General features: G+C 37.2%; 2 protein-coding genes across 6 annotated transcripts in view; one reads left to right on the top strand and one right to left on the bottom strand.

Annotated features, from left to right (window-relative positions):
* Positions 1-4,983, top strand: part of HEXB (hexosaminidase subunit beta) — a 16,910-nt gene extending 11,927 nt beyond the window's left edge. The window contains exons 11-14 of the mRNA XM_040542024.1: positions 553-727; positions 1,556-1,646; positions 1,855-1,959; positions 4,630-4,983. Coding sequence (XP_040397958.1) covers positions 553-727; positions 1,556-1,646; positions 1,855-1,959; positions 4,630-4,693 — 435 coding nt within the window. The 3' untranslated portion in view covers positions 4,694-4,983. The remainder of the gene's footprint in view (positions 1-552; positions 728-1,555; positions 1,647-1,854; positions 1,960-4,629) is intronic.
* On the bottom strand, positions 4,982-25,563 carry GFM2 (GTP dependent ribosome recycling factor mitochondrial 2). Of its 5 annotated transcripts, none has more exons than XM_040542014.1 (22): positions 25,334-25,474; positions 24,963-25,052; positions 24,362-24,446; positions 22,546-22,591; positions 21,452-21,549; positions 20,267-20,392; positions 19,803-19,891; positions 18,555-18,643; positions 18,246-18,306; positions 17,966-18,151; positions 14,707-14,787; positions 12,604-12,752; positions 11,933-12,073; positions 11,754-11,853; positions 10,780-10,969; positions 9,446-9,522; positions 8,795-8,933; positions 8,443-8,628; positions 6,860-6,975; positions 6,427-6,609; positions 5,758-5,917; positions 4,982-5,645 (listed from the first exon to the last, which is right to left on the bottom strand). In XM_040542014.1, exons 2-21 carry the CDS (start codon positions 25,023-25,025, stop codon positions 5,789-5,791), a joined length of 2,334 nt encoding a protein of 777 aa, XP_040397948.1. In that variant the 5' UTR covers positions 25,026-25,052; positions 25,334-25,474; the 3' UTR covers positions 4,982-5,645; positions 5,758-5,788. The 5 variants fall into 5 exon arrangements, with proteins under 5 accessions (XP_040397948.1, XP_040397949.1, XP_040397947.1 ...); XM_040542015.1 differs by having other exon boundaries at positions 4,982-5,651; positions 5,764-5,917; XM_040542013.1 differs by having other exon boundaries at positions 4,982-5,917; positions 25,354-25,563.

Raw genomic sequence — 25,563 nt, 5'->3', positions numbered from 1 at the left:
TGCACGGTATTGTGGGAGGCTTCCAAAATATTAAGTAATTTTGGTTGTGTCTTTTAAGAATTGAAAGCAAATCTGCTGACCTTAGCAGGACAGGCAAAATAGGTGAAACAGGAACACTTTCTGCAGGAACACTGCAGCACTTTCTTTGAAGTGAAGACAGATAATATAATGATGTAGAGCAATAGAGTAAAGAGTAGGAAAGTTTCTATTCTTTTTTATCTGTTCTAAGGTTTCTGATGTAACAGTCCACCTAGACTAGTAACACTTGGTGCTCAGCTTTTAGGAGCTGGTCAGACAGCTGGTGCATGTAGGACCCATCTCAGGGCATTAACTGTCTATAAACTAAACTTCTAGTGTGAGCTCTGTTTAAAACTAACAAACAAATTATCAGCTTTAGATTTTCTATGCAAGAAAATAACCAAAGGTAGCTTCCAAAATACTCCTCTTCAAAACAGAATGTCATACCCCAAGTTTTGAAATCCATTATCCTTTTCCTGATAACAGCAATTAGGATTGTCTTTCATGTAAATTTCCTTTATTTTTCCCTTTTAGCTGAAACCAGATACTGTAGTTGAAGTGTGGATGGCAAATAACTATGCTCATGAACTAAGCAGTGTCACTAAAGCAGGGTTCACTGCTATCCTGGCAGCTCCCTGGTATTTGGATTACATTAGTTATGGACAAGACTGGAAGAAGTACTACAACGTTGAACCACTCAACTTCCCTGGTTTGTTATCTTACTCTTTTTTTATATGCATGTTTTTTGTGTGAAAATCTTTGGTTCGTAATCAGGTAAAAATGGGAAGGAAAAGCTGTTTAGCGATGCGTGCAGTCAGTATGATCAGATACTCTGTAATCAAAGGACTTGTTTGCCAGCTAGAACTCTGCAAAACTCTTAAGTAAAAAATATCAACTTTCTATTTTTCAAATGGAAATTGAATTGGAATTCAAATGGAATTGGAAATGGAATTGCATCTGGCACTGGTGCATGTGTGCTGGTGCATGACAGACGTGTCATGCATTAGGGACAGAATTGTGCAAAATGTCTGCTGGTAAACAGACACTGAATTTGGATTTTGAAGCAAGCTTCTACAGTGTTAGACTGTTCTAGAAAAGGTATGTTCTCTCCCTCTGGCTGAAGCTGATACAAAGATCTTAGGGTTTTCCCTGGGCTTTTTTTTTTATATAAGGTGTTAGGGAGAACACCTGACTTCTATAGCTTCTTCAAAAAATGTTCTGTGTGTAGTAGAAGGAGCAATTTTCATCAGGACTGGAATCCCTGAAGAAGGTCTAGAGGCTGGGGTGTGTCTTCAGAGGCTAAAAGTTAAAATCTTTTCTGCCAGAGAAGGGAAACAGGCTTTCCAGTCAAATGGGCTAATCATTATCACATTCAATAACAGGACTAGCAAAATGTTAAGTTTGTGCTCAGGATAGATACGTTATATGATAAAATGAACATCGGCTGAACAGCAATCCGAGTAGTGAAAAATGAAATTTCTGATACATGCCCCTCTTCTGGACAAATGCAAATTCTATCTTTCTGTTTTGAATTCAGGATCTGAAAAACAGAAAAAGCTCTTAATAGGTGGAGAAGCTTGCTTGTGGGGAGAATTTGTGGATGCAACTAACCTCACACCAAGACTGTGGTAAGAACCTTATGTTTAGATTTCAGAAAGCTAGCTACGAGGAGCACGAACTAATACAGCAGGACTGTATGTTAGTCGTAACAGAGCTCCTTACTGACCTTGAGCAGCTATAAAAATAGGTGCTTCTGGATATAAGACCTGATATAAAAAAAACTTCTAATCCATTCTTGGTTGTAGACAGTATCTCCTCTAAAACTTATCTTTACAGGCCTCGGGCAAGTGCTGTAGGGGAAAGACTCTGGAGCAGCAGCAACGTGACTGACTTGCAGGATGCCTATAAAAGACTGTCTAATCATCGATGCCGCATGCTCAGGTAAGATTAATAGCTCTAGTAAACCTGTGGTTTTCGTGCCTTAGAGACAGTGGTGCTGAAGTACAGGCCTAACTTGCTGGCTCAGAAATGAAGGGAGGAGAGCTATCAGTCTAGTCTACGTAGATATTATCCCATGTGTTTTTTGTATCTTCAGAAGGGGAAGAACAGATGCAATAAGACAGGAGTTCAAAGGGTTTTGCGAATAACATTCTCAAAACCATTAACCCCCTGCAGTGAAATATTAGAACTCATCTTTGTTCCTCTTTCCTCTAAAGAAAAACACCTACACCAAGACTGATTTATTTCAGACTACAAAGGATATTTAAGGGCATACAAGGGGAATACACAGACTGGAGAAAAAGTAGAGTGGTACATTTTTTTTTTTAATTGCTGGGAATAAAAACTAAAGAGTTGCCACAGGCATTCCAATGGAGTTTCTTGTGCGAGAGGTGAGCTTGAATGACCTATTCTTTCAGGTATTGCCTTAATGTAGGGACTGAGAGAGGTAGATATGGAGACCCTGTAGAATTAAACTTTATTTATGGTTACGGTAAACCAAGTCAGTTCATAACAGATTGTTTTCTGCAGTTCTTTCTCAAAAAGTGCCCAGACGAGTTGTTAGTTTTTTATTGCCAGTGCTGTCTTGTCTATATTCATGGCTGTAGAAATGAGTCACTTCTAGGTCTGAAGTCCAAGTCTGACTCCACTCTTAAAAGTACACAGCCAGAGAGACATTTAGATTTTCTCAAATGTTGCTGCAAAGTTGGACTGCAGCAAGAATGCAACATGCCATTTAGCTTTACAGTAGTTTATGACAAATCATAGAAAATACCAATCATGAGAAACAGGATTTTGAGGTAGAGGCTTTTAAAGGACAAGATGCATGGCAGTACCCAAAAGTCAAGCATTCTGCTCAGGTTCCTGTAGATATATCAACAAGATTATCTGTCACAATCACCGACTTTTAGCTTAGAGTATAAACTAACTTTATAGAGTAACTGAAAGTCTCAATGTAATTTTGACTTCTTGGGTTTATTTCAAGCTGGCTTTAAAGGATGCTATAGGAAAATATTGTTAGGCATGAATTGCATTATCTCCCTCAGTCCTGAGAAAGACAGATATATTAAGAGGAAGTTAACAAACACATGTTAAAAACAAGATTAAAGGGCATTAAAAACTTACATCCTATCACTTAACAGGATCTTATATCTCTTGCTGGGGCTCAGAGGGAATGCTGATAAAACTGAACAGTGTGGCGGCTGTGCTACTAGGATTAGGGTTTTACAGTGAACTAAGTCATGCTATTCCTGAACCTGGGTTAGTTAGTGCCCCTCTCCATCCTCTTCCTTAACACCGGTACCTGTGCAGTACCTGCAGCAAAGGGAGCTGGTCCAGATGGCTGTGGCAAGTTACTCGTGCTAGCATGAGAGATGGGGAACTCAGGGACAAAATAAAGACAGCTTCCTGCACTTTTTTTTAAAAGTTTCCCTTAAGCTACTGTCAGGCAATTTGCTGGCATATATAGACTCATGGTGAACAATTCCTGTTATAAAAAGACTAGCTTTATATAAGGACCTGTCCTCCTTAAAAGTCTTCGTTTGATGTAGGCTTTAAACTAGAGGAACACTAGAGGAACCACCCCCTTTACATTGCTTAAATGAGCCCTCCTTGGGTCTGCAAGCACATTGTCTCTCATGTATACAGACCTTCCACAAGGCTTCCTGAGCTTTGTTTGAATTCCAGAGAGCTGACTTTATCAGTCAGGCTGTTAAAGTTTAGAGTTTACCAACGTTTTTGTACATAGCATAAGTATATAGACGGTATATACTGCCATAGACGTGGAAGTTCTAGCAGGCTGAGGAGCCTTTCCAAGTAAAGCTGCTCTGGCTCACTATGTACATCTGGCTACCAGACAGCGAGGAAAAGAGTAGGTAGAAATTTTTTAACCTCTAGATCAAAGTCAGTGGAAGAATGGTAACTCTCCTTATCTAAATGCAGAGTTACTGCTACTGAAATAGTACTGTAAAAGCAGCTGCTATTCAGATCTAAACTCAGCTTCCTGTAGTAGGATACAGAAGCACAAAATACAGAGGAATAGTGATGGGAGAAGGGAAACAGAGACCTAGACGTCTTTTAGCAGAATTTTGACTACCACTACTTTCATTCTGAAACATCTTTCATAGTATCTTACTAATTCTTTGGATTTGGTGTGTGTGTGTTTTAAGTGCATCTGTCTGGCAAGAGACCTTTTATTAAACTATCTGCCCAAAGTCATAAATTGAATGAAAGGACAGATACAGCTGCATATGAAGGAAATGTTAGGTTGGGAGGGGAGTGTGTAAATGTAAACAATTTGTGTTTTTACATTCATTACTCATCTTCAATAAAAGCAATAACTTTTTCAGCATAGCAAAACTCACAGGCCCTGAATTGAAGCTTTTCAACCCATTTTCTAGTATTCTGGTACAACTGACTGAAACAGAGAACTGTACTTAGCTTGATACTTCAGCACAATCAGCCATTGAACAGGGCCCTTCTGACTACCTAAGTAGGCCATCCATTTTATTTACAGAAAGCAGATTAAAGCAGACTGCTGGTATCTCTCTTCCTGCCTATATCACTAGTCCATTATTTGGTTAATCATACATATTCCACTTTATTTTTTAACAGACGTGGCATAGCAGCTGAACCTCTCTTTGTTGGCTACTGTGCCCATGAAGCAAGAGGGTGGTAACTGCTTCAGAGCCTTCTCCTCAACAACCTGAAGTGCCTCTGGAGTGTGAACATGCATACACATGGTTTGATTGTTGAACAAAGACTTAAAATTTTCACTTTTAAGTAAAGTTATTTGGCATTCTTGTTGGAGTAAAAACAATGTTTTTGGTATTTTTTTTTTAATTGGGGATAATGCGATTAATCCCATAGCATGCTTTCATGAGAGAGGTATTCTTCACTGTGAAGTCTTGAAACTTGATACTTTACATACCAAAGGTGGGGGAAAAATAAAGATACTGTTTAGATAAAGAGCAGACCATTTTTATTTAAAAGTGTCTTGTCATATGTTACTTTTCTAGGTAATTGCAAATCACAAAGTAATTGTAATACACAGCAAATCAGAACCATTTAAAGCTTATATTAATCATTCTTAAAGGTCAAAAGAAATCCTCCCTGAACATATCCAAGATGGTAGGTAGGGATTCCTGTTGGGGGAGAACGCTGCCTTTCTTGTATTTTTTGAACAGATCTTACTCAGTGTGCAGAAGCCTGCACTCCACATACTTGGTAAAGAAAACTCAGGCAAAAGTTACATTCAGTGTCCTAAACTCTGTTCCAAGTTGGTTTCTAACACTACAGGAATATTTATATTTGTAGAGTTCAAATTGCTTCTTAACCATACTCTTGTAGTCAGCTGAAAAGAACTCAAATACAGCCTAGCAAAACTGTATTCATCTGTAGCCATAAGCTTCACAAACTTTACTTAGTAAAGTAAGAATCAATCTTTATAGCACTTAATAATATAAATCCTCTTCATTGGAATGACCATTACTTCTCATTGTAGATGCCTGTAAGATAAGGACTGCCAAAGCAGCAGACTGTAGCCCCATCTCTGGTTCAGCTGCTTTGCAATTACAAGGCTGTGCCAGATGAACACAGTTCCTTGAACCTTCCCTCGGACAGTCAAAAGCACAGTCCACTCGTACAGCAGCTAACTCACTATTTATCACAATGAGTTCATCACAGAAGAACATACTCGTCTATGTAAACAGTCTCCTGAAAATATTTAACAGGGAAGATAGGACAGTCTTCTTCCTTCTGCAGAGCAGAATGGTCACACCAACCCCATCTTCCTTTGCAGAAGGGCACTTTGCTCTTGGCTGTTCAGGGCTTGATAACTGGCTAACTCCAAAGTGAAGGTTGCTGAGCCTGATGTTAGAGAACGCAGAACTGTTGAGTAGCCCTGGACAAAATAGAGAACATACGTCATTTAATTTAGGATAAACAGAAGATAAATTATCACAGAATTGTTATGGTCCCAGAGAAAAAAGGAACAGTAATAAGTATGCTGCAACATAGTATATATATATTTTTAAATATGACAGTATTAAAGTGCAACACACACAAGTAAATTAACCTAGTAATTTCATTTTTTTATAAAAAAAATTACTGTTCTCTTTAAAACCAGTTTTTTACTTCTTACTACTTCTCTGACTTAAGATTGAAAACATGCTGGTTAACAAACTGAGTCAGGCCCAAAATACTGCTAGGTTTGCAGGCGCAGTAGCCAAATAGGCCCTACCTCCCTGCAACCCCTCCAAATAACTTCCTTTAGTCTTTCAATAACTGAAGTATAATAAAAAAAATCCATTCCAAATTCAGTCATCCATAAGAAGGAAAGTGATCTGAAGCCTATGAAGCATTTTTGTGCATTAAGGTAACCACATACCATGCATTAAGGTAACCACATACCATCATTTCTGCTAGTGGAACAGCAGCAACCACAACCCTGTTATCTTGACGACTCTGGATTTCCTGAACACTGCCCCTCCGTTGTGCAAGGTCAGCAAGTGCTGCACTGAGATGATCTTCACTCACTGTGATTTCTAGGTTCATCAGGGGCTCCAGTACTTGTATACCAGCTTTTTTCAAAGCCTACATGGAAGGCAAGGAGAATTATGCTGAATCTTTTTTTTTTTTTTTAAACAATTGACATAAGAAATGCTTACATAATGTAAGCTAATACTGCCACTCACTCTGATTCTCTGCTTCCAAAAGCTATAAAATCCCCAAGCGAGGGTGTTACACCATCCAAGAAGAACAATTACCAGATATTGATATACCGTATTTTCCCAGTGATACCTCATGCTACTGTGTTCAACAACAACTTACGGTTTTGCTGTACCTTTTGCAAGCAACGGGAGACACAAGCTGACACCATTGTGTGGGAGGTGTCAGGATGCATTGTCAGTGATTGCACTGTCACATCTATATCCTGAACTGGGAATCCTAGCAAAGGTCCTAGCAAGGAAAAGAAAGAAAAAAGCATACAAAAAAACAGGCTTTTATTTTTTTTTCAGAGCATTAGGACACGCAGAGGGGAAAAAAAATCAGGATTAATTTGGAGTCTCTCGTGAATTCTCCCTCCCTTCCCCTTCTCTTTGCTACGCCTAAGGGCATGACTCTTTGTCTTATTCCTCATTTCATGATTTTATCATTACCTAGCTTTGCCAAAAGAGAAAAAGGAATGTAGACTTATACTTTCTTATTCTCTTTACCAAAAACAGTTAACAGTTTTCAGAATTGAAAGTTCTTGAGTGCACTCATCCATACAGCTGTTCCCAAATGATTTTTTTTAATACATTAAAATATCTAAAACTTGTCTGTTGAAACAAGACTTCATCTGAAAAAGTAAGGAAATCTTTTGTTTAACCTAAAGTGAGAGTATCTTCTGTACTTTCACTTTCAACAGAATGTGATCACGGCAAATGCCTAATACCAACCCACTGCAAGGTTAACTCAATTCCATAAAAGATGAACTGCTTCTCTAGTAACCTAGGTAGGTTATTTCCCTCCAAACGAGGGCTTTCAACCAGATCACAAACTCTGTTAGACAGGATGGAAGGCTTGAACTGCATCTAAAGAAAACTAAAACAGCTTTTTTTTCCTACAGAAAACATGGCCAGATTTATTTATTTAAAAAGGAAGAAAGCCCTTAGTGGTATGAATTTTATACCGCTAGACTACAAAGACTACACAGTTCTGAAGGGTCTTCAAAGAGTGTGAAGAAAGCACGATCAAGACTCACTCCACAGCTAGAGCTGAGAACACTTTCCAGCTCAAAGCAACATGGAAAAGAAACACCACATGCTACCTATTCTATATTAATTCTTATTTATTAATCTACTACCTGTTAATTTTGCTGTAAGGGAGAGTTTTTAGGCCAGAAATTATTAAACACATCTTGTTTTGAATTAAATGTAAAAGACAGCTCTTTAGAGAATACTTTGCAATTATGTAAGACTATTTATCATATACTTTCACCGATTTAACATAGTGAAAATCAGGAGAAAAAATCAGTAACTAATAGAAGTGTGATATTTACATGTTGGCCTCTGAAACCAGTTCCGATCACATTGCTGTGGTTTGATGTCCATCAAGCAAAAGCCTTATTTGTTATGAAAAAACTAGATCAAAAAAAACACATCAAACTAAATGAAGCTCGTTGAATGAATTACGAGAAATCAAATTTAAAACGAAAGGCATTCTGACTTCAGTTGCAAGCATGGCAAAATTTTTTTTTTTTTGTAAATTTTTGTAGTTAAGGTAATCCTGGAATACTCCTTTGCAAACAGCATTAATAGGTAATTAATTTTAGTTTTCAAGCTACCAAGGAGTTTTTTCCCCTCTTAGAAACATAATGAATTGCTTCTTATGGAAACATGCTGAAACGTTACACCAGTATTGCTGTCATAGCACTTCCTTTACCTTGAATACATGAATTTGTGATTCCATTTTCTATAGCTCCCTGAAGTTCTTTCGGTAGCACTTCAATGACACTTTCAGCATACTCAATGGCAGGTTTTGTCATTGCTTTGTCCCCTATCCTGGGCCTCACCTCTAGCTCTGTGGTTACAAAGTGTCGTTTATCTCCTACTGTTTTATCCAACACATCTGCAGGGAAAAAAAAGAAAAAAAAAGAAACACATATTTAGAAAAAACTAATACGTGTAAGTAACTTTCAGATGAAAGTTATGTAGTTAAGCCTAATTAAAGGTCATTTCAAGGAACAGTACCAGGTACAAGATGTTTCTTACACTCACTCATTCACTCCTTTTACCTGTGGCTTGTGCAGCATTTAGGATGGTTTCTCTGTAGGCTATTTGAAGAGGTCCCAAGTAAGTTTCTATTCCATATTCACGTTTGATTCGGTCATGAATGATCTCTATGTGTAGTTCTCCCATGCCACAAAGAATAGTCTAGTAAGACGAAAGAGAGAGGTGGAAAATCTTGCAAACCTTTCAAGTTTTTAAAGTGCTGTTTAAACAAGGACTCACAGGCTTTTAATAGCTTCTTAAAAGTATTTCAAATTCTAAGGAGCCTAGAGAGAAGAAAACAGGACTACTTTAAGTCATCCAAACACCCTAAGTGAAATAACAATTACTGTTGTAGGACCACTGCAAAAAAAGAACATATTACATTAGCTTAGAGAGTACATAATTCAAACTCTTCTAAACTCATACAGAACTGTCAAAAACATGCAGAGCACAGGATGACCTCCTTTATTCTGTAAAGTGCACATGACTCGATTTTAGTTTGTTTTGAGGCACACAGCTCTGTACATGATATGAAGACATTCAGAGAGTCCTTCTCATTCAAGGGAATCTCAATATGTTAAAAAACAAACAAACAAACAACTAACCGAAGGGTGGTCTTGACAGTTCTAAAATAAAGTTTGACTATGAGATGATGAATAGGAGATTTATCTTACTTGTCCTGTGTCAGGATCTAGCTTCACTTTCAAGCTTGGATCTTCACGCTGAAGGCAGCTCAATGCATTATCCAAGTCTGTAAGTAAACATCAAACATTATACCTGAAGAGACTCCAGTAATTTGAGAATCAGAATAAAGCCTAAACATCACTTTCCTCCTAGGGTCATATTTTATTCTCATAAGGAACCAAAAGGACCATGGAGACGCATATCTTTTGTAGACAAAGACAAATGAAATTACAAGCAACTTGTAACTTCTTATTCTCTCCAATAAATTAATTGCATGCTAAAGAAAGCTTCCATGACTGATTTAACTTCTTAAATGGCAAAATTTAATGACACCAAGCAAGAGCTTAACACTCTGTGCAACTTTCAGAGAAAGGAGCTTTTCAAATAAAAAAATTATAGTCTCACTTGAAAATACTGGCTTACTGAAAATAACTGTTAAAATTTAATCATAAGAATACAATTTTCCAAGTCATATTTTGCACTTGCATAAAGACATAATTGAACATGTAAGTGCTTCAACAACTCAGTAAAAAGTACTGCTCCTTTTTTATAGATGAGAAAAATTGTCAACTAACTCTTATATGATTTATCTACCTATTTAGAAGAGCTCAACAATAAAAGGTTCAAATGCCAATCTTTTTTGTGATTCCCCATTATGTTGCTCAACTGCAAAAGAAAGCAGCTATAAAAAAGCAGTGACAAAATAACAGACTCACAGATGAAACTGCGTTTATTCATTTTGCAGACTTTGAGGAAAAAACAACTGAGACACTTTACAACCCATTGGCTCGGCCTGTGGGCAGGTGGTTCCAAATCTACGTTCTGCCTTGCTCTATTCCACTATGCTACAGTAGGACTTGGTTTTCCCTTCCCTTCACCCTCAGCCATGCTCAGCTTTGTTGGAATGAAGATACAGAGTGTTGGAGGGTGTATTTTCAAAGAGTGAAGCAACCAGGTTTTCTGGTACAGATTCTCTGGGAAAGGCAGTTAAGATTGAAGATCACACCGCATGGGTGAACCCTAACTATACTCAGAAAAGTCTTGCTAAGTGGAGAGTTTACGCTATAGCGTATAACAGCAAACGCTGACTGAAAAAGACAGTTCAAGGTTAACTGTACTCAGAGATGCTAAAAACAGCAAATCTGCATGACTGTAGCAAAACTAAGCATGATAGTAAGATAGGAAAGAGGAGACAAATGCCCCCATGTCTTCTTTCAAAATGAATAGTTAATACTTTTCCCTGACACAAAAAACGTTAAAGTAATAATAAAATCAGGATACTGACAACCACAATCTAAAATACTTTTACACATCTACATTGTACCTTGTTGCTTGGCCATTGAAGGAGGTTCAATGGTACAGAAGAAGACAGGCTCAGGAATCTCAACACCTGCCAGCAGAAGGCTCTCCACGTCACTGCTACTCCTCCGCTCTTTCCCAGTATCCCTTCCAGCTCGTTGTGCTGCAGCTACAGCTGAAGCCTTCGATGACACTATGGTATCTCCAGTGGCACTCTATATATCAACCCCCAGTAACCCAAAAGTGACAGGAAGGGGGAGGAGGGAACATGAAAATGAAACCAAAAGCCGATCATTTCTCTTCCTCAAAACCATCTGCGCTACACTCCACTGATTTATAAATGATTACTGTAACTTCTCTACTCAAATAATTAGACTGATCTGGAAGAAGAAAATACGTGCTCGAGCTTAGACTGATATTTCTTTGTCTTGTTCACTAGATTTTAAATCTAACATATTAGTCAAGATATAAAGCCACAAAGGACAGTGTTGGTAAAAGGAAATTTGCCTATGCATGCTAAAATTGGTTACATTTTAGAAAATCTGTACAAATGATACCTATGCAGCCTGTTCAGACACTGAAACACTGTACTAGTAAGCCATCTAACAGAAGTATGAAAAAAACATACTTGACCTTAAATTGTTAATTTTGGTTAACTTATTTGCAACATCACTCCCCTTTTCCACTGAGGTCTCTCCATGGCATTACACAGCATTGGTACTGTGAGAGTTGCAATACGAACGAACACAAGGTCAGAACCCTACAGCTTCAATGTTCAATTCTTTCCACGTAACCAGCCCTGCATCTCCCAGGTCAATTACCAACATTTGCACACTGTAATTTTTCATTTTAGGAGGAAGTACATGTATACTTCAAATAAAGCAAGCTTATATATTTCACAACAATCAAGACAAGAACACGTTTGAGATACAGTATCACAGAAGTAGAAAGCACACTAGTGAAACAAGCTTCCTTTCAGAATCAAGGATTTTCAATTACCTGTTTTAACCCAACAGTAAGGGCAATGTTGCCAGGCATTAGTGATGGTATTTCAATTTGCTGATCAGCAAAAGGCAGGAGCAGACGGCTTATTCTCTCCCTGCAAATGAAATTCTTGAATATTTCATGACTACCAGGCATTACGATGTTACACTAAACCACATCTTACTCTTACTCACGTGCAGCTTTTGTTAATATTATATACAGCTGATTGAGGTTTCAGTGAACCTGAATAAACACGAATGAAAACCAGTGGTCCACGACATTTATCGTGAAGTACTTTAAACGCTAGGGCACACAGGTCATCTTTGTACCATTGCCTGCAAAACAGAAACCACAACAAAAAGCATACTTGTAGGATTAATATCCTTCAAGCTCACATTTAGATAAATACCCACTCACTTAAGAAGTTGCAGTATTAGCAGAGGCAGATTTTTCTTTAAAAAACAAACAAATAAAAAAAAATAATTTATACAATGTATATTAACCTAAGCAGTTCCAGCTCCAGAAGAATACGTAAGAGGACATATAACTCAGGCAATATTAGAGATGATCCCTAGACCCCCATTGTAAAATGCCGGTATCCTCAGATTAAAAATAGATTTTAAGTTCTAAAATTGCAAGTTTGGCAATTGGAGATAAATACATGCAATTTTAGTAGCATTGGCCAGAGCAGGTTCAGTACTTGAGTATATCAAGTCTGTACATCTTTACTGTTATTTAACATCTAACAGCAGTAAGCATTTTTAAAGATATTAATGGTTTCCTAATTTTTTTTTTTAATTTTCTCCTTTTATGCTCTCCTACTCGTTTTCCTTTTTGCTGACCCTCCCCTTCTCATTGTACTCACAGAAACTCATATGACCGCTCATTAGGTGCAGGCAAGTACATAGTAATAGCGTCCAGTAAAGGCTGTACTCCTTTGTTCTTCAATGCACTGCCACAGAGTACAGGTACTGCTTTCTGAGCTAGTGTGACCCTGCGTATAGCAGACTGTAGCTGCAAAAAAAAAAAAAAATCTGTTAACATACAAACCACACTTTAACCTTAAATGGCATTCCAGCTCTTAGATATTGCTCACTGTTCACATACCTAGGAAATGACAAGCTCATTTAGTTTTTTCCTTTTATTTCTAGAAAAGGAAAGACAGAAAATAAAATGTTTACTACAGGTAAAGAGTGCCTTTTCACTTCATTAAATCAGTGTGTCTGTCTATCAGTGAGTCTATCAGTGTGTAAAAAAGCACAAGGACAAACCAACAGACCTTCAACAGTGTACTAAAACTCCACTGACATATAAATCATTATCATGTAATCAGCAGCCTTTGCAGCTAGCAATAAGCATTTAGAAAGTGATTCCAGCAACTGCTTGAGAATAACTGGGCTATGGCAAGCAATGCACACAACAGGTCATAAACATGAATCTAGCTACCCACATTGGTCTTGAGTAACAGACTGTATGTACATTCTGCCCTCTCAGGGCACTGCAACCTGCAGCACATGATCAGGTGATGTACAGCTAAGCTACTTCTCTGCCTCCAATGGGAAGGGGAAGAACTGCTTGCAGCAACTCCTCTTGCACACACAGTAGTGCCCAATGCTTCACAAGGTCAGGATTTAAAAAAAAAGTTATTTTTGTCTGTCTTTTCATTTAAAGAAGTTACTGTCACACTGCTGATGAGTTTTGTCAGCTTCCACTCCTCAACTTGTAGGAGTTCCTATGTTCTGTTGTTTTAGTGCAGACAATATTTAAGTTCTCATTTTATTTATGTAAGCCACTCTTCCATAGCAACCTTACTGTGAAAGGCCATGTATTCCAACACAAACTTGACAAGCATAAATATGATATTAATAGTAAAAAAAGAATCATTCATTCACTTTTACCATTAAAGTGTTTTAGCAAGGTTACCATTTTTCCAATCAGATCATGAGAGATTGTGTTCCTAAATACGCCTACAAAAAGTCACTTCATTGTGCTCTAAATCCATACTGGGCAGGTAAAGTTATAGTTCGGTTTGCCAAAACCAGTTTTGTTTGCTTTTAATTTTTAATTAGTTTGTTTATTTTTAGTGCTTGTTTATTATAAAAATATTTGAAGTTTTTGTGTACCTAGAAGTTAATTTTAAAGCACAAACACAAGAAATTTTCTTTTGAAACAACAGATTTTACACTAAAAGGGTAAATGTTTTGGATAGAAACGTAGGTCAGCTCTGCTACTGTAAACAGCAAGGCAGGACCACAGCCTGAATCATGAAAAGCCCTATTAAAGTCAACAAGACTACCCATGTGTACCACTTCCCGTACTTGCTGCACAGTCCCGTATTTATTTAACAATACAAAACCCCGAAAGTTAGAAGCATGTTTCCAAACGTCACATCACTTGCCCAACTCCAAATGAACCACATATCCAAATGTTTAGATGCTAACATAGAAGACACTGGTTTTAAGACTTCTAAACATTCAAGGCACATCTGCTCATGTTCTTTTTCTAATATTCCTTTTTATTTGGAAAGTTTTACTTCACCAGTTTCAACATTCAATGCCTGAAAGCCCAACTAATTTACAGCAACTGAAGTGCTACTTTTGTTAGTAAGAATCAGGAGCTCAGACAAATTGGGTTGACTCCACTTGGAAATTCCATTCACCTTTCCCTAGAGTCTTTTGCACCAGCCTAACTGTCAATAAAAATCATCCTTAACAAAGGTTAAACTATTTTTTTTTGTAGTTTTGCCTAACATGTTTGAGAATCACTGTTAGTTCACTATCAGATATAACTCATACTAATTTTGAATGTACTTTGTCTTAAATTCAAAGTGCTAGTGATTTGTTGATTAAAAATTTCACATCCGCAAAATCATAATCTGCATGTGCCAAAAAATAAAGATAAATAGCCCTGCTATTCAGAATGACAGCTAGTAATAACTTATTTATAGATAATGAAAGGTAAAAGTTACCTTGTCAGCTGGTAGTAGGTCAAAATTTTCACTGTATTCTCCTAGAACCAGTTCAGCAAATTCATCATCCAGATCTGCAACCTTCAACAGAATAGTTCTGCTTTACTATTTGGTATATATCAGTTTCACAGATAAGTCACCAGTCTTAGTTATTTAGAAAATACAGCTAAACAGAACAGGAATCAAGACTTTAAAGACACCGGATATCAAACTCAAACCAAGCAATACTGAAGATGCAGTTTTACAAAAGTCATTAGCCTTTTCACATGAAAAAATAAAATCCTTCCTTTATATTACAGAATGTTACTTTTAAACAATAAAAGTTTACCCTTCTCTCAACAATAATGTAACTATTGTAATAGCTATGTAAAGTCTGTTAAATAATAAAAAAAAGAAGTGAGATTTTAATTATATTCTGCTTGACAGCATATGCTAGATAGGATAAGCTTTTACAGTCCTTTCCAGTGTTTCAGGGCTCTTAAACTACTTCTGCAGAACAAATCTCCCCAGAAGAAAAAAGCAAGAGCCTTTAGGGAATCAGTTTTACAAAGAAATCTATGCAAATAAAGGTTTCAAGAAAGCATGGGGTGGGTGGAGGATTATCAACTTCATAAAGCTGCTGTCAGACAAAACATCAGCAGGAAAGAAAATGCTTGTACATCTCCCTGAAACTGAAAAAGCCTGCAGCCATACAGTATCATCACAAGGATACAACTGAATATATTTCAGACCTGTAAACAAGGCAAAGTCTGAAGTAACCAGCAATTAACTTTTGTGAGAGAACAGACACAGCTGCAAAGAAATAGGCAAGCTTTCAGAGCATTTTGACCTTCATGTCAGAGGCTCAAAGGTCCAAGGGATCTCTTGTGTTTTCAAGCTGTTCCAATTAGCTTTAAAATAATTAAATACTCTTCAAACATTGTCTCAGATACACCCTTGCACTACCACACACTTGCTACAACCCTAAGGCACTACACTCCTTCTAGTGGCTATGACAGCAGTTAACCAAAATACTGAAATGATTCATTTCAGAAGTCTGAAATGATTTCTGAAATTAATTCATTCTGAAGTCTAATTAAGCCGATAGTATATACTTAAGAGATAAAGGAAAGCATTAATTTAGTCAAATGAAAGGCAAGCTTACAATATGACTAGTAGTCAAACTACTAAATTTTACATTATTTGTGATTAATAGAATAGAAAGCAGGACAAAAAATACTTTAGGAACACAAAGTTATCTCAATTATAACACTCCTGGCCTGCCTCTTCCTGCTTCAGGAAGGGACTAGAAACCAAAGGGGGAAAGGGGCGGGATGGGACCAAACAAAACCAACACTGTTTTATGAAGCTTTCCAACTAAGAAGAATTTTTTTAAAAGGACAGACCGAATAATAACACTCCCATTTAAAACCTGTGTATTTAGAAAACCAGATTGTATATGTGTTTTACTGAACTTGATGCAATACTAAATGGATCCTTCTAACTGATGTTTAAAAGGAAATTGAAAAGCCAGCATCCTCTGTCTATGCACTCGCACAACATTTTACAAAGCTGCATGGAAGGCAGGTCTTCCAGCAAAATGGATCAATGCCTCAGGCAAATGTAATTGGTAAACTTCCCATATTTTCATTTATAGAAGTATAGAGTCAAATATAATCACTACTACATTTGTAGGCCATATAAAAGCAACTGCAGTTTTAGACTGAATAAAAGCAAACAGAATGCAAGATAACTCATTTTAATCGGAGAGAAATCTTGCTTGGAGTCTCTCAAGTGCAACCAACATTTCTGTATCATTACATAAATCACACAGAACAATTTGGGATTTATAATGCCAGCTGAGAGGAGAAAAGCAATCTGGACAAACTATTTCAAATGTTCTGCACTGTTTAACAGGCAGTTAACTCCTACTTTATTGTTCTTCCATTCTTCACCTCTTCTACACTGTCTCATCTGTGGGAAACCTGTTAGGATCTTAGTATCAAGTAGATCATGTTTCTATTGCAATTTCTTAGCTTTGCAGTATGACAATTTATGGAAAAGAAATATATTCTTCTTATCTCATATAAGTCATCATGGACTTTCTGGATGGATCTGGAACAAGGTTTATGGTGAGATTCAGCTGCCTCTAGCACAGCATTTAGTGTCATTTTGAACAGACCGTGACATCCCATCCAGCTTCTAGCTGCCACTCCAGGATACGGATAGCCCACAGCTTCTGGGCCCTATGTGCCAGGCCTCATGTGAATGTCCCAAGTATCTTTTCACAACTAAGATAGCAAAAGATTCCATGTTAGCCATCTTAATACGAAATCTAGCTTTTATGAATTTTAAGACGCAAGGAGTATTTTCCATTTTGTACATGTATTGTGCAGCCAGGGAGTCTGACTCTCTATATCTAGCGTGTTTTGCCATCACACGTTTGACAGATGTAAATTAAGTGAAGAAAATGGGAAATCAATTCAACAAGGACAAATGCAGAACTTTGTACCTGGGGCAAAACAAATCCATGCACTGACGCAGAATGGGGATGAACCACCTAGGAAACAGCTTTGCAGAAGACAACCTGAGGGTCCTGCTGGACCAGCGAGCTTAAGTCAGCAGTGTCCTCTTGCAGTGATAAATGCTAACTGCATACTGCAGGAGTACACCCAGTGGATCAAGGCAAGGACTTACCACCCTCTACTTTGCACTTGTGAAGCCACATCTTAGACATTGATTTTAGGTTCCCTCGCACAAGAGAGACTGATAAATGGTGAGAAAACCAGGGGAATACTACTAAGGTGGTATGTTGGAGTGCAGCTGGAGACCCAGAGAGATGACCATCTAAAAAGCTCATCTAAAGAGGAAAACAAAGGATGTTAAATGCTGCCTCCTACTACCTACAGCCTGAAATGGTGGTGGGACTGTTTCAGGGAAAAGAGACAGATTCTTTACAGGGGCACGCAAGGAACCGACAAGAAGCACTGCCATAGTTCACAACATGGCAAATTCCTGTTGGTCAAAAAGAAACAACGCTTCACTACAAGGACAATCAAACACTGGGATGTGCTGCCTAGAGAGATGGTAATTTCCACCCCTAGAGACCTTGAAAACTAAGCTGAACAAGGCCCATAACAACATGATCTAATGCTGAAGTTAGTCCTGTTTTTAGCAGACCACTGCACTAGATGCATCCAGAGGTCCCTTTCAGCTTAATTTTTTCTACTGTTCTAAATAACAGTTTTAAATGTATTATTTATTTACTTTAGAACTTTACTTGTTCTATTAAGGTATTTCTAGCATCCTGGACTTCTTGGAACAGGTTGGGATCATCAGTCTCTAGCAGCAGCTTCTGCTCAAAATGTTTTCCGTCATCCATATCAGAAGTAGGTTTCCAAATTATTTGTTCCTTAGTCACAACATCAACCAGTCCTCTGAAAGTCTTGGCCTCCCCAATGGGCAACTGCAAATAGAATTAGAGAGTTGCAGAAAATTAAGAAGGAAGTTCCATTCAAAAGAAAAGCAGATAAATCTCTAAGCTTGATTTCTAAGCTTACCTGTAAAAGCAAAGGTTTTGTCTTCAACTTTCGTTTGATACTCTCAACAGCGTACGTAAAGCTGTATCAAAACAACAGATATTAAGTTACAATAAATTTAATGATACAGTAAAATTGGTTTACTTTTCCTTATTTATTGTAAAAATTACTCCTATGATTACACAAAAACATGCATCTGCATAATTGAAGATATGTATAGTATATACTAACATAATTTATTATCTCTGTGCTTAACAGAACAACATTAATTTGATTAGATACATTCTATTACAAGGTTTTTAACAGTGATTAAAATAACTGTATAAATACCTTGCCCTGTTTTTGTCCATCTTGTTTAAAAAGCAGATTCGTGGTATCTGATGTTTGTCTGCTTGTCTCCAGACTGTCAGAGTTTGTGCCTACACAAAGACACAAAATAGCAACATTAATACTAAGAGCTGAACTATACACTCCCCAATATCTTTTCTTCATCTTATACTGCCTCTGCTGAGGGACTGAGTTCAGAGTAGAGAAGGGAACCGCGCTGAAGGCATTATGACACCCCCTTATCTAGCAAAGTAGATGAACTTCACAAGCAACTTCGTCACAGCTCTTCCTTCAGCTGTCACCATTTCCCCTCCTCCACTAAGGGCACAAAGGAACATACCAAAGGTAACACAGAGAGAAGACAGGTGCTACAGGGGATCTATGCTGAAAGAAACTCAGTAATGTTTAGGCTTAAAACTTTATTGCCAAGACTTAAGTACACATTAGCTAACATATTTGTTGCTACACAACCAACACAAAAACTACTGTGGTTACACTGGTAATTTGTGTACTGCTGAGCCATTTGCGACAGTCATTTTTATTTAAAAGTTGAAACTGGTATGTATGAAAATCAGTTCCGGTTCAGAAGCAGTCTCCTATCAATACATGGAAATAATGCAAGAAATTCCCACATATTAAAAAAAAAAAAAAAAAAGAAAAAAAAACACAAAACCACTGCTGTCATTTTTTGTTGTTGGGTGTGGAAGGGTTCAGGCTCGTATATGATGGTACGTAAACTGAACACTGAATTCAAAACATGAAACTTTTCTACAGAATTGAACCATGCATGGTATAAATTCAAATTCCAGCCTGCCTACGCCTTTTAGGCACTATGCTCCAATGGGCATATTTAAATAGGTCACTGAGGAGGGAGAAATTCTGGGTGAAAATTATTCATTTCTTTACATGGAATCATGTAATGAAATACTCATTTCTCTCTAGCGATAGAGCTAGTCAGAAGCATTCATATCAATCTGCATCTATATATAAAAAAAAATAAAAAGGCAACAAAAAACCTACAAAAATCAAAAACAGACCTAAGTGGCAATCCTCCTTATTTTCTTCTCGGTAGCAGAGAAATTCCTGTACACTTATATAACTTAAAATTAAAATGTTCAGCTTTCTGAAGCTCAATTTTGAACAAAGCACAAACATAGATAACATACAGAAACATCTATGTATTATTGTTATTATTTCAGCATTTTTTAAGTCATTAAGAAAACAAAACAAAACATTACCAGTCATTTTTACCTCAACGCCAGCTGAAGCATCGAACACTGCTACTGCTCCATCCAGCACTCTCAAGCAACGCTCGACTTCCAGTGTAAAGTCTACATGGCCTAAAAAACAATTGAAAGAATTCAAACTCATAATTTGAATTACGACTGTCATAATTGAAACAGGCAACATCTACAGATCACTACAGGTTTTTTTTTAATGCTCAAAAACATGTCAAAATGACCTTGTCTCCACTTTCATAGAAATATACCCACCAGTCCTTGAAACACACAGACTGTACCTGAGCTAACTTTAAACAAGCCAGACCAGGCTCCAGGAAGCAATAATTCATCAAGGTCAACACAGCTCAGTACAGGTTTATTTACTGCATCAATTCAATCAGTTAAATATTGCACCATATTCAAAACTAGGACCTAGGCACAGCAACACCTCATCTATTCCCTCCTAGTAAGATGAGTACCACTAAAGCATAGTACCTGGCGTGTCAATCAGATTGATTCTGTAGTCCTTCCAGTCAAAAGTAACAGCAGCAGACTGAATGGTAATACCACGTTCTCGTTCCTGTACCATAAAATCTGTCACTGTGTCCCCATCATCAACATCTGTGAACAGAAAGCAGAATTACAGTTGGGTGTTTAAATCACTCAAAGGCTGAAGCTGTCTTGGAATAAAGATGGTGAGAGAGATTTGGAAATAGTCTCCCTTTTCTACGTGTACAAGCTATGAAAACTGCCCTAATTCATAGAACGATGTCAGCTCATTTACCCAGGCTCCCTGTCTAAGCAACAAATGCTTTGCAAGTCGAAGACCAACAATTCCAACAACATTTGATGTTATTAATCAAAAAACAACACTGTGTAGAAACTTAAAAATTAAAGTGACGCCGTGAGAAGCTTAAGAAAATAAAGCAAAGTCCAAAACCATGAACAAACCACACTTTTGAAAAGACTGGCTGCACTCATTGTATATGACCTGATATTTTAAAATTTAATAGTTAAAACTTAATTAAGTTAAAAGTAGACTTATGTTAAAAAAAGTTACAAAATTTATTATTTTTATTTTTAATAAAAAAAGATGCAGTCAAGCCTGTGATTGAACCAAGTTCAATCGATCCACTAGCCAAATATCTTCTAACACTTTCATATACAGTAGAGAAAACAGAATTAAATTTAAAAGGTCAAAAGGCAGAATAAATAAAGGCTGCTGTGATCCTTTCAATATTGATGATTTCTGAGAGAGTTGATGCTGCAAGAAATTCTTCCTGTGTTAGGGCTTCCAAAATAAATGGTTATTTTTTGGTAATCTGGTTCCCTGACACATCAAAAGGGAACTGGAGAAACAGCTTTCCCAAAACAGCCAATGAACAATATGTAAAACAAGGAGAGCTTCTGATTAAATCTTAAGAAAATCACAGTGCACTAAAAATAAAAGAAAAAAAATGAATCTGTGAGCTCTTAACTGCCTTAGAATGTAAGTGCAACCATGCTAGGACATGATAGAAAATGCATTATAATTTCACTTTATTGTGACATAATTTTGATACAATGAATTTCTATGCTAAAAATTCTACCAGCAATTTCTAACTGCATTGTGTATGATTGCTATCATTGTTAAGTCTCTCAAAGCCACTGAAATAAAACAGTAAAAAAATAAAATCTAACCTCCAAGTGTTCTTATGTATCCAGAATAATACAGCATTCTCTCTGTTGTTGTAGTTTTCCCTGCATCAATATGGGCCATGATGCCAATGTTGCGGATTCTGCATAAAACAAATACATTACCTTTACTGTGGTATTTTTTTTCCAGTGATGTTGGCTCTTGCATAAACAATTCATATCCATTATGATGAAGATGAATCACACAAGATGAATAACATTTTTCCCCTACTGCTTAACTGATATAACGTACATGCCGATTCTGAAGCATTTTAGCACTGAAATGGCGAATTTTCTTCAGATTGGTAATATTTGAGAGTATAGAAACAGTTTAACATGCTTCAATTCTGTAGTAGTTTCACCTCGTTCTACACCCATCTGCCCTCTCCACAGAGGGAAACAGCCCTGTTACCTTCTTGTCCATCCCTATCCCTAAGCCCTGGTGACCAAAGCAGTCCGTTGCATATATACTCTTTATGCCCCAAATCTAGCAACCATTTTCTCATGAAGTTGTCTCTGATTCTGTTCAGTCAAATCTTCTTTTCCAAAGTACCTTGCCTGGAGGCTACCAAAGCTACTTCACTGACTGCACATCACAGGCTTGTGGTCAGCCCCCATATTCACCATTAATGGCAGTTGAATGACAGAGGTAGTCTCCCATGAGAGCTTCATCCCTCTGCCATTCCTTTGACAACTCAGCCCCTCATTACTTTGTCCTCATTATGAAGGCCCTTATCTCTATGGCCAAGCAATCCTGTAAACACAAAGTAGGCAGTCCTGCCCGCGGTGGTGGTCCAGTTTACAAGAAATTCCTTCCCCCCCATTTACATACCAGTGACCACCGTGGACTTTGAGCTTCTCTAAAAGGCCAATTTTGATTGTAATTATAAACAAAAGACTCACATATTTACCAATCCAAGACCTTTCTGACACTAACAGCCATTTTACACCAAAACGTCAGAAATCTAAAACTAAGGAAGTATTAACTGTTATTTAGAGCATGCACTTAATTAACAGGAACAGCAACAACCCTTGATATTGTACCACATCAATTCCCCTTGCTCTCAGTTACGTAGGGAGAGTAAGCTGGCATGACATACCTGGATATATGAGGATTAATGACAGAACGTAGAGATTTAACATCTTCTGGAAACAAACAAAACCAAGATTTGTCAGACTGATACCAACACAGAAGTGACAGATTTTTAACAAAATCAGGTATATTTAAGAAAACTCCTAAAAAGCTTGCCAAAAACTATTCAGACAAAGCCACAACTCATGACAATCCCTAATCCCTACCCATCTCAAACTTCTAAAGAAACTGCAACCAACCTCTCACTCTCTTGCTCTCTCTCACACACAAAACTCTTCAAAGCTTAGAAACAACATGAAAGAGCCAACACAGAAAAGTATCATCAGAACAGCAAAATCTTACTCTGCAGAAGCCGTAACAAAACATGCCACAGTTCAAGACAATTGCAATGCTGAAATTAATTTGAACATCTTTCCTGGGGAGAAAGCAAACTGACCTAGACTAAGAAGAGTTTTAAATTTGTATTTTCTTGAAAGATACTTCCTCTCTCACACATTATTTACTTGGAAAATAAGCTGCAAAGCTACATTTTTATGAAACTGATATATAATTCAGTTACTCAAGCCATATGTTGTGTTTCAGTAACTCACTTTTCTAGTTTATCTTAGATATGCCAAACAGAATTCAAGTGTATTTAAATATTTCTTCATCATCTACATATCATCCTTTTTATTAGAGATAACATTAAAGAGGCAACTCATTAGTTTGCATCTTGATGAAGAGAAAGACTGATTTTACAAGAAACAAGGTTGCAAGCTAGCCATTCACATAAACACACACTCACAAAAAAGAAAACACACCAACACAAACACCTCCAAGTAGGTTCAGCTAGCACTGCCTTTCTCCCTCCAGTTTCTAAAATAACACATATAATAACACATCAGTATGTCTGAGTCTTCTTGCTTGTCTAAGTCATGATAAAAAGTTATGTGGAGAGCAAAACTCCGCCTCCACATGACACACTGAGGTATTCGGCACAGTGTAACTGGGGATAAATACAGTAGGCAACAGGGACACTGCGCAGACAACTTCAAATAAAAAAAAAATACACAGAGACTTTATTGCCATTAGCAACTTTTAACTGAGTTAAGACTAATCCTCAGGTACACGACTGAAGATTAAGACTTTTACTAACATACACGCGGCTAAATACATTAACAATATTTTTGTTTTTAAATAGAAGTTGGCTACCCACCAGTGACCAATATTTTCATCTCCATGTTCTTTTAAAACACTGCGGGAAAATATCTGCCTGACTCCTAATGCTAATTTGCATCAATTGAATTCCATTCTATCTCAGTGCTGCTACTCAAAAAACAGTAAAATCTCCTTTTAATTGAAATTTTGTTTACCAGGTATCTTATTCTTCTTATTCTCTTTTACCCTAACTCTGCGAAGAAAATAGACTAATGATAACTTAGAACTTCCTTCTCTTTAATCACAGATTCCTGTTTTTTTACCCCTTGTTCAACATGCTGGCTATCATCAGCGACTTGATAACCAATTAATACTTCAGGCAATTGGACAGGGGTTCTAGCACACTTCACAGCTGACCTGATTTCTTATCCATCTCTATGTTTAATTTTTCTTATTTCCTAAGGTCTTTATACTGTACACCTACAGAGAAAACAGAAGAAATACAAAGCATTTCTTTTCAATCCTTGATCCTAGTAACTGCTCTGCACTTGAAAACATGAATTTTATAAATAACAACTCAAAAACACAGTAAAACTTAGAAATTATCTTACTCATTTTAAAATGAATTCCTACTACTAAGTCATAAATTAAATTGAGAGAAATGACAAAATATTTTGAACTTATACCTGGTGAATAACTGTAGTTTCTTTGACCGGTGTTCTGCCATGTCAGGCTTAGGACTCTGATTTTTGTCTTCCTGAAACAGGCATGCTAAAAATGGAAGGAAAACAAAGAATACAAAAAAAGTCATCAGCGTAAGTAATGACTAAATACACTAAGATCTAAATACAAATAAGATATTGCAGGAACTGATATTCACTAGATATTTACATAAACTCAAATTGCCACCTAGTTGGAAGCAAAAGTATGAAGATAGTAATGTCACTGTTTAAACCAAGTATCCAAAAACCCAGTATCATTTGGGAATTCTTGTAAAAATCTATGATATTATCAAAACAAGTTGACAGTAGCCACAGTATCTTAAATATGCGTAAGTATTTGTTTAAGTAATTCAAATTTAACAGTTAAAAATGCTATGTAATTCAAACCACGTGTCTAAAAAAGGTTTAGAAAAAAATAGAACTTCCCCATTCTGACTCATGAGAAGCCCAATTTCAACATGAATTCATTCATGCTGTTCAGATACCAACTCCAACTGAAAGAAAATGTTTACTTTTTTTCTTTTGCTCACCAAAAAAGTATCAAAATTTAGGAAAAAAAGTTTACCTCACTGCATAAACTTGTTAACTTCAACGCGCTCATCGGAAGTTTCCTCACAGTTCTCAACATCCTGGCTCCTGTGTCTCACACTGTTCCCTGTTAAAAATAAATAAATAAATAAATAAATAAACAAACATACCAAATGCTTACAACAGAAAACACGTAACTATGCTTCTACAGAAATCTATTACGGAACTGGGTTCATTTTCAAGTTAGGTTACTGTTTTTCAGGTTAAACCATCAACAGATCTATAAATACAAGTTATGAGGCCTTATGAGGCAGCAGCATAACTGTGCGGCTACAAACGCAAAGCACATTTCCCAAATGATTTTGCAACCAATGAAGCAGAACAACCCATAGCACGATCCACACTCACGGTAAAATCGAGCTCCAGACCTCTGGTTACAGATCAGCGAAGCACAAACCGTTTTCTGATCTTGAAGGAGGGAGGCAGGGAAAAGTACATTCTTTGAACAACAACAAAAAATAAAAATAAATTAAAAAAAAAATACCACAGACAACCCCGCTGCTTCCCGACGGGGCCGGGCCGAGGCCGCCCCGTCCTGAGGCGCCGGCGGAAGGCGCTCCCCTCATCCCCTTCCCCGC

Source organism: Cygnus olor, chromosome Z (assembly GCF_009769625.2).
Source record: "Cygnus olor isolate bCygOlo1 chromosome Z, bCygOlo1.pri.v2, whole genome shotgun sequence".
Lineage (NCBI taxonomy): Eukaryota > Metazoa > Chordata > Aves > Anseriformes > Anatidae > Cygnus > Cygnus olor.
This window is presented reverse-complemented; position numbering and strand designations above follow the sequence as displayed.